At 28.7% G+C, this 14,100-nt stretch overlaps 1 protein-coding gene and 1 long non-coding RNA gene across 2 annotated transcripts; both read left to right on the forward strand.

Annotated features, from left to right (window-relative positions):
* Positions 1 to 2,400: 2,400 nt before the first annotated feature.
* Positions 2,401 to 4,764, forward strand: LOC131628335 (CASP-like protein 2B1). Its single transcript, XM_058899178.1, has 3 exons — positions 2,401 to 3,034; positions 3,310 to 3,442; positions 4,321 to 4,764. Exons 1-3 carry the CDS (start codon positions 2,811 to 2,813, stop codon positions 4,567 to 4,569), a joined length of 606 nt encoding a protein of 201 aa, XP_058755161.1. The 5' UTR covers positions 2,401 to 2,810; the 3' UTR covers positions 4,570 to 4,764.
* Positions 4,765 to 12,561: 7,797 nt separating this feature from the next.
* LOC131628337 (uncharacterized) lies at positions 12,562 to 13,507 on the forward strand. The gene is made up of 3 exons (XR_009291754.1): positions 12,562 to 12,713; positions 12,850 to 12,994; positions 13,272 to 13,507. It is a non-coding gene; the product is annotated as an uncharacterized LOC131628337 (long non-coding RNA).
* Positions 13,508 to 14,100: the final 593 nt, after the last annotated feature.

Raw genomic sequence — 14,100 nt, forward strand, 5'->3', positions numbered from 1 at the left:
ATCTCTCTTATCTCTTTTAATTTTTCAGCTCATTATCTTTAGTTTTTCTCCTCATCTTCCTTCAACATAAGACTCTTTTGAAAATATTTTATTTCTTAATGTTTTTATCAACTTCTTAGATCCACAATTTACTTTTCTTCACTCTTGTGTTTGAATTTACTTGTTCTAACAATAAATTACTATGAATAGTGAAAAAGAAGGCATTCAAGTTGCAATTACACCAGAAGTTTCCAAATGAATTTTATCTCCTTTAAAAAGGATGAAAGACCACTAATAATGAATCAGCAAAAACCATATATGATTAATTGTATCTTAACTATAATGGTAGAAATCAAGTAAAAACTTTGAAGCAAAGCTTTGAGGAGGTAATATGAGTTGTTCAAGATGGAAGAAGATGAAGATGTGGAGAATATTTTTTTACATTTCAAGCTTTAGTCTCTATACTTAAAATATTTAACAAAAGTCATATCATTGTTGACCATGTAAAAAAATTCCTTAGGAGTATACAAAATAATTAGAGGCTAAAGGTAATTGTTATTAAAGAGGCAAAGGATATTAATCTCTTAACTCTTGAAAATTTCGCCAGCTCCCTCAAAAGTTATGAGATAGAGTTGAATGAAGACGAACCATAGAGGAAGTCAAATTCTATTGTATTGAAGTCTAAAAGCAAGAAGACTAAGATTAATGGCTTCAACATCCTCTAGTATACAATTTGATGACACAACAAATGATGATGATGAGGTATTTTCTAACGCATCTTGTGATGAACTTGCTATTTCTTTTATTGAATTACTTTGTAAGATTCAGATGGTGACTGAACCTTATTATTTAAGAGATTACAAATGAATTACAAGAAATTAGATAAACAGGTTCATAATAACATCACTTAATTTCTACTCATTTGAGATTTAAATCTCATCCAATTTCAATATATAAAGCACTCAATTTCAAAGTGTTTACAAGTGTTTCTAAACCCTTAATTAATCTTCAAATATCATCCAATTCTCATGACTAAAAATTTTCAAGAATCACTCTCTTTATCTGAGTTTTTCAAAAATCCTCTTAAAAATGACACAGATTTCAAGACGGTCGTAAAAACTTCACACTTTCTAATAGAACAAAAAACTACAACTATTAATTAAAAAAATTGATTTTTAAGGTAAAATTCCACAAATTTTGAAGTTGCTATATCACTTAAAATCGACAAGCATAGTGATATTTTAAGCAATGTAAATAGAATTAAGTAACATACATTTTTGTGTTATATGATTTTAATAAACTTCCTTTCCACGTGTAAAAACAGTCTTACAACTTTTGAAGCCAAACTTAGTGGAATGAAGTTGTTGATATGTAGTGGACAAAGATGAGATGACATTATCCTCATTCATACATGGCATTGTTTGCAACCAATTGAACTATGAACTCTCATTTTTTTCTATTTATAAGATTAATATAGTTCACACAACTCAACTCACATACACATTTCCACTAGCACATGGCCCACCAAAAGATCAATATAATGAATACTCTTGATGACACTAATGATTCTTCCAACAGCTTTTATTTTGAGTAAGTTTTCAACTACTAAATTTCCACTATAGACCCAACAACACCGTTAATGTGCTTGCATACATGTTCTATACACGTGAAAGTTTTAGACCCCACCCATACTCCAAAAGAAAATAGTGAAAAGATAAAAGTCTATGAACCATGTTCCCACCCTTGTTACTATGTTTGGTTTCATTTCTTAGATAAGTGAAAAATGGTTTTAAGAAAATAAAATTCATGTAAAGATGTTTTTATTCACTAAATTTTATCTACTAAATCAATTTATTTGTAAAAATATTTACAAAGTGTAGAGTCAAAATATTCATAAATACACGAGACTACTTAGACCAGATGATAAAGGATCTCTTTCAATTTAACTTAAAGTTTTAAGTTTGATCTCAACCCTGAAAATGCAGTAGTATAATAAATTTTTCTGAGAAATTTACCGTCTTAAATAGGGTTTAAATTCAGAGTGTATATGTGACACTTTACACCCGTTTAATCTTAAATAAAGGTATAAATTCTTTGAAGTTCAGTGAAAATATCTGATATTTTTATCTTAAAATATGGTGTAATATACCGTCTTTTACACTGGTTTTAAAACGGGTGTAAACTCATCGTACATATGTCATCCGATAAGTTACACCCGCTCGTAATATATCTAAAAAATGGATGTAAAATCATCTTTATACAGTAGTGTCAAACGATTAATCTCTACCGTTGTTTGTGCGGATAAGATATCTGATTTCTCCCTGAAAAACACTTGATTTGTGTTTGGTTTCTACTGAAAAAAACACCTTTCATTTATGTGTTTGGTATGGTATAAATAAGACTATAAGAGTAATGGGGCATCATAAAGTGGAACACAACACACTACCATTAGGTGAGAGAAATTAAGACACTGATATTATAAAATCAGAACCTCCCTAGGGATGAGAAACTACTTACACCTTCCTAGAAAGAAATTAAAGGAGCTCTAAAAACCTCATTTCTTTTTCTTTTCATTTATAAAACTTTTAATGCTGAACCAGATGTCAGGACAGAGTCATTTATTGAGTCATGTAAGTATAGGTTGAATTTAAGTGCTTTTTTTCTTTCTTACTTACTTAACCTCTTCTCTGCTTCTCTGTATCCTAGCAGCCTCAAATTTTGACCACTTATCACACTTTTCATCATCACTAATTTTTAACTATAAAGCAAGAAACTCAGTTTGAGGTTTTCTCTTGTATTGTATTGTATTGTATTGTATTGTGAGTTGAGAGATGAGTTATTTGGGTGTAGGTATTAGTCCTGGAAATGTTCCTGTGTATCACAGCACAGACATGAAAGTGTTTGATAGAAAGGTTAGGATCACTGAGTTGGTTTTGAGGGGTGTGATTCTTGGTTTAGGACTTCTTGCTGTTGTTCTTATTGTGACTGATTCACAAGTTAGAGTTTTCTTCACCCTTGAGAAGAAAGCCAAATTCACTGACATGAAGGCTTTAGTGTAAGATTTTCTTCACTCAATTTTATTGTTGCATAGATCAATGTATTAAATTGCTGTTGAATTGAATCGCGCATCAGATGTAAAAGTTAATTAGTTAATTAGTTGCGCCAGGTAATCTATCTGCATGCATTGAGAAAATGCACAGATGAAACAATTAGCTGGCGTAACTAACTAACTTTTACATCTGATATCATGATCCTTGATATTATAGTGAATCGCGCGATGAAATATGATTTATGTTTCAGTTAAAGATCTTTTGTTAATCAATTTTACAGGTTTCTGGTTGTTGCAAATGGTTTAGCTGCTGGTTACTCCTTAATTCAAGGGCTAAGGTGTGGAGTGAGTATGATTAAAGGAAGTGTACTCTTCAACAAACCTTTAGCTTGGGCCATTTTTTCGGGTGATCAGGTACATTTAGAATTTTAGATGCATGAACATATTTTCTTATAAAATTATGTAATTTTGACTAACTCGAGGCGATACCGATTAAGCATTATATTTTTGTACATACTATGTAAAATTGGGTTTGTTTAGTGAAAAGGTTTGAACTTTGGATTCTAGGATGAAATTTATATAGCAGAGTCCATATTGGCCTTAAGTTTGTTATGTCATGCAATGTATCTAGTACTGTGGGACCTGTTCATCTTTGTACCTAACTGATATTGATGTTAGTACTGAAGAAACATTCACCATAAGACATAACTGTGAGATGTCACAATTTGGAGCTACTTATTTTGTTTGGTGTTTGAAATGGACATAGAAGTTAATGAAAAGTGGGTAGGGTAGATATGGTCTTCAACCAACAATTTAAAACAAACATTTATTGAAACAAAACTTTTTTCAATAGAGAAATTTTAATGGATCCAACCCTAGTTTGTTAGGTTTAAGTATATTTTAACCATATTTTTCAACGTGATTAACCAAGTGTCGCACAGGTATGACTGTCTTTTTGGGCGTGTAAGACAGCAGACTATCTCATAGGGCTCAAAATTTGACACAGTTGAACCGCAACTAAATAGAATCTCATAAAATATCGGTCCTAGCTATGCCGTGGCAAAATAGGACCCATATTTGTACAGTTAACCTACACAGCCTCTGAAAACTTAAGACCGTTCTGAGCATATGTAAAGAAAATACGTATATGAAACATTTTTCATTTACAAAATAAGTACATTAAAACGACATTTATCCCTTTAAGTTTTTACTAGTTTGCAGATGCGATCTTAGCAGCACTACGAAATAAGCACGGTTACATTAAGACATAACTTTTGCATGTATCTATGTAGGTAATGGCATATATAACGGTGTCTGCGGTAGCGGCGGCGGCACAATCTGCTGTATTTGCAAAGATGGGTCAACCAGAGTTACAGTGGATGAAGATATGCAACATGTATGGAAAATTCTGCAACCAAGTTGGAGAAGGGTTAGCCAGTGCTTTTTTGGCTAGCCTAAGTATGGTTATACTATCATGCATTTCAGCTTTCAGTCTGTTCCGTTTGTATGGTGGTAGCAAAACTAAAAATGCACATTGGTAATGGTAGGTTAGAATATAAGTTAAAAAATATAATATAGTTTGAAAGTGAATAAATAAAACCTACCACTCAACAACCTACTACTATTTTCTTGGTTTGCAATTTACAAGGGGTTTTGGTGTGTATATGTATGTAGTAATATAGTAGTGAATGGTGATTGTGACATGAATATGACTTATGAGAATGGAGTTATTGTAATGATCTAGTACTGTTTGTTATTTGATGGTAGTAACTAGTAAAGTTGAAAGCTTTTTGAGACATATAACTACTATTACTACTACTGTTCAATTATTTACAATTTAATTATCTTTAAATAATCATCTTTCCTTGAATAGTTATTGATGATTTAATTAAAACTTCGATGATGTCGTCCTTTTCAAAGTAGGGGTCAAAGAAGTGGTTGATATTGTGTTGCTCTCAAAATCTCTTTCTTGGAATTGGTTAGGTGCTAAAGGCAAAGGGCCTTTAACGATAAACAGGAATGTTTGGCTCGCTTGTCCGCTATCCGTCTTTACTTAGGAGTTGGCTTGTTGTTTTGTTTTGTTGGATCGTTTTGTGGACTAGTTCAGTTTGGTTCCTTTCTTTTGTATTTGGTTTAAGCACCCCTTGTGTTTGATTTTAATGCAATTATGTTTGCTTAGCAAAAAAAAAGAAATCAATTTGAACAAAACAACTTTTGGGAAATTGTTCCCAAAACTTCAACTAATCGAGTGATTGGTAACTGCCGGGCATTTTGCAACAAGTTGGACAAAGATAGAAATGTTTTAAGAAATAAAGTCATACTTTTGCAAAGGGTTTCAATCAATATGAAGGAGTGGATTTCGATGAAACCTATGCCCCTATAGCTATATTAGAGTCCATAAGGATGTCATTAGCTTTTTCCAGCATCATGAATTTCAAGTTTTTTCAAATGGATGTAAAAAAGTGTTTTTTTTAATAGATACATCCAAGAAAAGACATATGTTGATCAACTTTCATGTTTTCAAGTTTTTTCAAATGGATGTAAAAAAGTGTTTTTTTTAATAGATACATCCAAGAAAAGACATATGTTGATCAACTTTCATGTTTTATCAACTCGGCCTTTCTCAATCATGTTTTAAAGCTTAAAAAAGCTTTATACAGTTTCAAACAAGCTCTTAGAACTTGGAACGATCTTTTAAACAAGTTCTCGCTTGAAAACAAGTTTCAAAGAGGACAAATTGATAAAACTATCGTTATTAAGAAAATCAAGCACAAAATTTTACTGGTTCAAATTTATGTCGATGATATCATCTTCGGTGCTACTAACAAATCTTTATGCAAGCATTTTTCTAAAATGATGTCGAATAAATCTGAAATGCCAATGATGGGAAGATTTGATACTTCCTAGTGCTTCATATTCATCAAACTAAGGAAGAAACTTTCCTTTTTGGGTCACAATAATAGATTGTTAGATGCACCTAATCGATTAGGCCATTAATTCGGCCCATGAATTATTTTCATTTTGAGCCAAATTATTTCCTATATAAAGTAGGTTTCTTATTTTACTACACACTAAATTTTGGATTTTTTTTCTAATTCTTTAGAGTTTATCTCTCTCTCTCTCTAAATATTTCCTTTCACCAAAGTTTTCTTAGTGTCTTTTGAGTGAAAATTGTCAATGAGAAAAAAGTTGTATTAATGTCGTGCAATTTTTTTTTATTTTCAAGAGTGTGATACTCTTGAGAATTAAGTTTAGTTCTTGAGATCAATAAATTTTAAAATATATGTTTGGTTATAAAACTGGGTCTGTAAAAGCTTTGTTTGAATATTGCGATTAGCTTGTAAAACCTCTACTTTCTTTGTGAGTTCATCCAATTGAAAATCTCTCTTTTGGTATGGAAATAAGACATTGTAAAATCTCTCATTCGCTTGTGTCAAAGTTTCGTTGACATAACCTGTAAAAGCTCGATATTATAGTGAAAACTCAAAAAGATATCTTAGGGACAGGACTAGGCCAATGTTGGGTCGAACGTGCATAATTCTCTAGTGTCATCTCTTTAACCTTTATCTTTTAATTCTTGTTGTTTACTTTACTATTTTATTTCTTCCGCTACATTTATCTTTGATCATGAAAATACTAAAATAATTTGCTTTTTAAGTAATAAAACATTTAAAATAACCACCAATTTTGAATACCACAATTATCCCTCCATCCTTGTATTTGAAGTCACTTATCCAACAATTTAAAGTTCTCTGCTATTGAGGCATCCCATATTTCCTTGCATGTATGTTAGAGGTCCTCCAACTAAGTGTTAAAGTCCTTGTTGAGTACTTGTTCTTGTTGAATTTCTTCCATCCATGTTTGTATAACCATATTTTGACATCGTAGTTTGTCCATAGAACTGATTTTACTATCTCGTCACTTGGATTTATGGTTGTGTAACTGATGAACTATTCTTAATTGGTACTAAAGTGGATGCCAAATGTTCTAGTTGAACTATATAAGGGCCCAGTTAGCAATATACTATGGGGAAAGACCCGAAATGGTAGGTTATAGTAGGGTATGGCATGTACGATAAATATTAATATAAGAAAATTAGATATATTGGATTCATGTTGAATCCTCTTTTATATATGTTTCATAATTACCTCCTCTAGTGAATCAATTGTCATTAGTCGTTTTTTTCCTTCAGACAAGTTATGACATGAATGTGGTTGACTTTCTTATTTTAGTAGGACAACCATTTCACGCATTATCACTTGTTCGAGATAGGATCATGGAGCTCTGAAGTAGTACTATAACCCACTATAATAGTGGCGGCTATTCTTACGTTCTCATTTCGGTCTAGCTTTGTATTGGGCCTAGTATGTATTGGTTGGCATGTCTTTAGTATTAAGGATAAGGTGTATGTTTTATTGCGTATGATCGAACTTACAGACCTATAGGATTATATCGATCCATAACTCTACAACCACGAAGCCTAGTGAGAATGAGATGTTTTAGAGCATTATTTTGATCCACCAACCTTTCAAAATTTGAGACCCAATAAGAATGAGATGCTTAAAATATTATTTTAATCCTAAAGTACATCAGAATGTTAATTTTTTATATGATATTGTGTTCGCGGTGCGGTTTGGGCGGTTTTGACGGAAAAAATCATCCGAACCGCAAGAGAAAAAATAATGTGGTTTGGTTTGGTTCGGTTGGCTTTTAAAAAAAATCCAAACCAAACCAAACCAAACTAATGCGGTTTGGTTCAGTTCGGTTGGTTCAGTTTTTTACAAATATTTTATTGAGTCATACATACACATATAGATGACAACATAATTTTGTATTTCGACATTCATACACTATCAAATAATAACAAAACTCGTCATATTTTGACAATAATTTTCCATTTAATATGTAAAAATTAAATTAGACAAAAGTGGAATATTAAACATAAAATAATATAAAAATTATTATAATGAAAAAAAATAGAAGAGACGAAAGATTAGTGAAGGTGAAAAAGAAGGAAAAAAAGTGTTGAGAGATTAGAGAAGAAGATGTGCGATAAAAACGAAACTGAAATACGGAACATTTGCATAAAAATGAGAAAGTGAAAAAGAAAGAATATAAGAGAGTAGAGATTATAGAAGAAGAGAGAAGATGTATGTGGGAAAGAATGTGCGATAATGTTATTAGAGCTTTGAGAAGATCGGGATTGAAATTATATGTGTAAGGATGAGAAAATTATTCGTAATCATAAGGCTAATGTATAATAGGTTTAAGTTTGGGTTGGATGTGAGTTAAGTAAAATTTAGGTTGTAACATAATGCGGTTTGATTTGGTTTGGTTCGGTTTACAAAATACAAACCGCAAACCGAACCAAACCGTGCGGTTTTGTTAAAAAATGACCCAAACTAATCCGAACCAAATGCGATTTTTTGCGGTTTGGTTTGGTTTGGTTTGGTTTGCGGTTTTCTATTGGGTTGGTTTGGTTTTGAACTAGGGGTGCTCAAAACCAAACCAACCCAATAGAAAACCGCAAACCAAACCAAACCGAAACCGCAAAAAACCGCATTTGGTTCGGATTAGTTTGGGTCATATTTTAACAAAACCGCACGGTTCGGTTTGCAGTTTGTATTTTGTAAACCGAACCAAACCGAATCAAACCGCATTATGTTACAACCTAAATTTTACTTAACTCACATCCAACCCAAAATTAAACCTATTATACATTAGCCTTATGAATACGAACAATTTTCTCATCCTTACACATATAATTTCAGTCCCGATCTTCTCAAATCTCTAATAACATTATTTCACCTTCTTTGCCACATACATCTTCTCTCTTCTTCTATAATCTTTACTCTCCTATATTCTTTCTTTTTCACCTTCTCATTTTTATGTAAATGTTCCGTATTTCAGTTTCATTTTTATCGCACATCTTCTTCTCTAATCTCTCAACACTTTTTCTTTTTCTTTTTCACCTTCACTAATCTTTCGTCTCTTCTATTTTTTTTCATTATAATAATTTTATATTGTTTTATGCTATTATTTTATGTTTAATATTCCACTTTTGTCTAATTTAATTTTTACATATTACATGAAAAATGGTGTTATTTGTTAGTGTATGAATGTCTAAATATAAAATTATGTTGTCATATATATATATATATATATATATATATATATATATATATATATATATATATATATATATATATATATATATATGTGTGTGTATGTATGGCTCAAAATATTTGTAAAAAACTGAACCAACTGAACCGAACCAAACCGCATTAGTTTGGTTTGGTTTGGTTCGGATTTTTTTTAAAAGTCAACCGAACCAAACCAAACCGCACTATTTTTTCTCTTGCGGTTCGGATGATTTTTTTCGTCAAAACCGCCCAAACCGCACCGCGAGCATCCCTATTTTGAACACCTTAATTAATATCGATGCACTTTATTAATATGAAGTTAGTATTTCATCCATCAGTTAAAATTTCATGTGTATGGTCTCGTTAAGGCAGCTTTGTTGGTACTTGTGAGAGGACATCAAATACAGGGGGCGCATGTTCAGGTTCGAACACTTGACAATCCACTTATTCACCTTTAAAGGTGAAATTCTCAACCACTAGATTAATTGACCAAAAAATATGTGTGTTGTGGTAAAAAAAAAACCGAGGGTTACAATAGTTGAATCCATTTAAATGAAAAATGGTCCTTGAAACCAGATTTTAAGTCTGGGAGTTAATTATGGTATGAAATGTATTAGCACCCTACAACACCTATTTAAAAAATAATTATCTCTAAATAATTGTGCAAAAATATTGTTAATTTTTAATATATTTATCTTCTCCTTATTATTAAATACAAATTAAAATTTAATAAAAAATAAAACATTTACATAAACATAAAAAAAAATTATTATTGTGTTTGATAATAGTTGAATCTTTACTCTTATGTATTTCTCAGTGCAAAGGAAAATTCAAAACTACGTAGTTTTTGATAGGAAACATGTGTGTGTTGACTGAATTTTTAAAAATATTTTGATGAGATAATGTGAATAAAAAGAAATTATTTATTGGTTTTACGTAAAAATTAAATTGAATGCAAAAATTGATTTTGTTGAATTGATTTAGCATTTTAATGAGATAATGTGAATGTTATATTATTTTTGAAAACTTCTCACTATTTTCTCCCTCTCGCTAGCTCTTTTTTAAAAATTCCAAAAACAATATAGCATTTTAAAGAGGAAATAGAAATAATTTCTTTTCATAATATTTATTAAAATCATTTTAAAAAACATAAAATTATATTTTTTAAATTAATTAAATTGTGATTAAAATTGAAACTAATATAACAAAAAAAATAAGGGTGAGATAGAGAGAAATTTAAAAAAAAAACTCATTTTTAACAAAGAAATTAATTGTAATATTAAAAAGTAAATAAATTATATTGAATAAATTTAAAGTTGAATGAATAAATATGTAAAAAAAATTACATTATATTAATTAAACAAAACAAATTCAAAGTTGAATAAAATATATATAAGTTTATATATAATTAAAAGTAAATATTTTTTAATTTATTAAATTATTTTAACTATTTATTAAAAGTAATTATTTGTTTTACTTTGAACATATAACTTTAGTTTATGGTCAAACCAACCCTTTATAATAAATAAATAAGTTCAACCATTTCCATTAATTTACAATTATTTTACTACTTTTTAGTAAATTGCTTTTTATCATCAAATATATTATCTTTCTTTAAATAAACCTTCTACAGAATTCTTTTCTATCATAAAAAACAATATAATATTTATATATGATTGTGGTATGTATCATAGTAAAAAAAAAAAACTTAACAAATAATATATTGTATACTCTCTTTTAAAATTTTCAAAAACTATAGCATTTTAATGAGGAAATAGAAATAATTTCTTTTCATAATGTATATTAAAATCATTTTAAAAAACATAAAATAATATTTTTTTAAATTAATTAAATTGTGATTAAAAATGAAACTAATAGAACAAAAAAATAAGGGTGAGAAAGAGAGAATTTTTTTAAACAAAAAACTCAATTTTAACATAGAAATTCATTTTAATATTAAAAAAGAAATAAATTATATTGATTAAGTAGAATAAATTTAAAGATGAATGAATAACTATGTAAAAAAATTACATTATATTAATTAAATAAAACAAATTTAAAGTTGAATAAAATAAATATAAGTTTATATAATTAAAAGTAAATATTTTTTTAATTAATTAAATTATTTTTACTATTTTAAAATTACTTGTTTTACTTTGAACATATAACTTTAGTTTAGGGTCAAACCAACCCCTATAATAAATAAATAAGTTCAACCATTCCCATTAATTTACAACTATTTTAGTACTTTTTAGTAAAATCCTTTCTTATCATCAAATATATTCTCTTTCTTTAACTAAACCTCCTACAGAATTCTATTCTATCATAAAAAATAATATAATATTTCTATATGATTATGATATGTATCATGGTAAAAAAAATTAACAAATAATATTGTATACTCTCTTTTAAAAATTCCAAAAAGAATATAGAATTTTAAAGAGGAAATATAAATAATTTCTTTTCATAATATATATTAAAATCATTTAAAAAACATAAACTTATAATTTTTTAAATTAATAAATTGTGATTAAAATTGAAACTAATATAACAAGAAAATAAGGGTGAGATAGAGAGAAATTAAAAAAAAAAAACTCATTTTGAACAAAGAAATTAATTGTAATATTTAAAAAGAAAATAAATTATATTGATTAAATAGAATAAATTTAAAGATAAACGGATAAATATGTAAAAAAAATATTATATTAATTAAATAAAACAAATTCAAAGTTGAATAAATAAATATAAGTTTATATATAATCAAAAGTAAATATTTTTTAATTTATTAAATTATTTTACTAAATTTAAAATTTCTTGTTTTACTTTCAACTTATAGCTTTAGTTTATGGACAAACCAACCCCTGTAATAAATAAATAAATAAATAAGTTCAACCATTTCCATTAATTTACAATTGTTTTATTACTTTTTAGTAAATTCTTTTTTTTATCATCAAATATATTCTCTTTCTTTAAATAAACCTCCTACAAAACTATTTTCTATCATAAAAAATAATATTTTATTTGACTTATATAAAAAAATCAATAAATAAACTTTATAACAGTGGTAAATAAAATATTGCATTAATAGTCTTAAAAGCAATAATTTTAAAATAGAAAAAATCCAAATGATACACTTTTGTAAGTGACAAAAAATATATATTTTCATTATCAAATACGCTGGGACACTTTGCGTCATGTATTTTTCGGTGGATGGGTTTGGAATTTCGTTTAACATATTTATGGTAATTGAATTGCCGATTGAAACGTATCCAAAGTAATAAGTTTATTATTTAATATGAGACGTTACATAAGAAAATAGAGAAAGTATATGACTAATTTATTACGTTTACAAAAATAAAAAATTAAAAAATGTTTTTTTAAAGTCAAAAAATAGTAAAAGGTTTTAGGTAGAGTCCAAGTGATAAAGAGGTGCACATTTTCATATTCTGAAAACCATTTTATAAACTCATCTATTCTTCATCTTATTGTTATATTGTTATTGTTATTGTTGGGGTCAGAAAATTTTCACTACTAATACTATGGTAGAGTTTATACAATATATATCTCTTTTCTTTTGTTCTGTTACTTTTGTTGATTCTACATTTGTTTTTGTTTTATTTTTGATTAATTGTGCTTTGTGATGATGATGCTAATTTTTTTTTTTTGAATGAATTATAGACTACATCAAGGCGTGTATCAGACAGGAAAGTAGCAAGATTCGAAAGGAAATTTATGAAGAGAGGATCTGAAAAGAAGGGATGGGGATTGAACCTTATTGGTCCAATTCTTATTGGTTTCCTAGTTTTTGTTCTTCTTGGATTATGTATGTTCTTCACTTCTTCTCCATATCAAAATTATGGCCTCAGTAGGACTAGGACATATACCTCTAAAAAAAGTTTCATCTTATTCATATCATTGTGATTGTCGTCGTGTATATGATGTCCGTGCTTCATAGATTATTGCTTTAATAGGTGGTACTAGGGTTGATCTGTATTTGAAAAATTTTTGAAAACGGTTTATTAGTTAATTAAGCACTTATTGACAAAGCAATTATTTTGGTAAAGATGCTTTACTTCTTTTCTTTTTTTTCTGTTTGACAGGTTTGTTCATCATTAGGAGGACAGGTGCTGCAAGTGGTGGGACGGCCTAAAGAAGGATGAGAATTGCTGAAGAGTTTATATAATGTCACAAATAAGTAGTACTTTCGAACTAAAAAAATGTAGTGTATAGAAAATAAAATACCATATAGTTCAAAATTCATCACATTTGTGGTGATGGATTGAAATGAGAATTTGCTTAAAGTAATAAAAGAATAATGAATGTTCAATTTCTTGCAGTGATAGCCTCTTCTTTTTTACAGTAGAAAACTTCAAATATGATTAACAGACCAAATCTCCTGATTACTCAAAAATATAGTAGAATCAAGATTGAACCAGTTGAATTTCAAGATGTTTCAACCATTAATTATTGCATGATTTTGTACTGTGTTTATTCATTTGTCTTCAATCATGATTAAATCAATGACAATGACCCTGAAGTCCTGCCATTTAGTCTGATTTAAAACTACCTGATACTGATACGCGTATAGTACGTACCGAGTATACTGTTTGCTTTTTCTACTTCAATTTTCAATTTTGTGTGCGTTTGGTACACAAACCCTTAATAAATGCGGGTTTTTTCGCAACTAATGGAACAATTCCTGCAAATCTTCATCTTCTTTTAAGAAGTGTAAGACTATAATGAAGTTGCTACAAAAATGTGAGAGATCGGTGGAAATAGGATCTATTTGATGAAGTTGGTATTTTTAAAATTACTATTTATCTCTCAATGAACATAAAGAATCTGTCCCTCTTTTTAATGATGATCCTACTTTAATTTTTTTTTTAAATCTCGTATCGATGGATACATGTACGTTAAGTTTAGAGATAC

The sequence above is a fragment of the Vicia villosa genome, unplaced genomic scaffold (genome assembly GCF_029867415.1).
Source record: "Vicia villosa cultivar HV-30 ecotype Madison, WI unplaced genomic scaffold, Vvil1.0 ctg.000444F_1_1, whole genome shotgun sequence".
NCBI classification, from domain to species: Eukaryota; Viridiplantae; Streptophyta; class Magnoliopsida; order Fabales; family Fabaceae; genus Vicia; species Vicia villosa.

Coding starts and splice junctions, on each gene's coding strand:
- LOC131628335 (XM_058899178.1), top strand. CDS start 2,811: ATGAGTTATTTGGGTGTAGGTATTAGTCCTGGAAATGTTCCTGTGTAT. Junction 3,035..3,309: donor ACTGACATGAAGGCTTTAGT/GTAAGATTTTCT, acceptor TCAATTTTACAG/GTTTCTGGTTGTTGCAAATG. Junction 3,443..4,320: donor CCATTTTTTCGGGTGATCAG/GTACATTTAGAA, acceptor GTATCTATGTAG/GTAATGGCATATATAACGGT.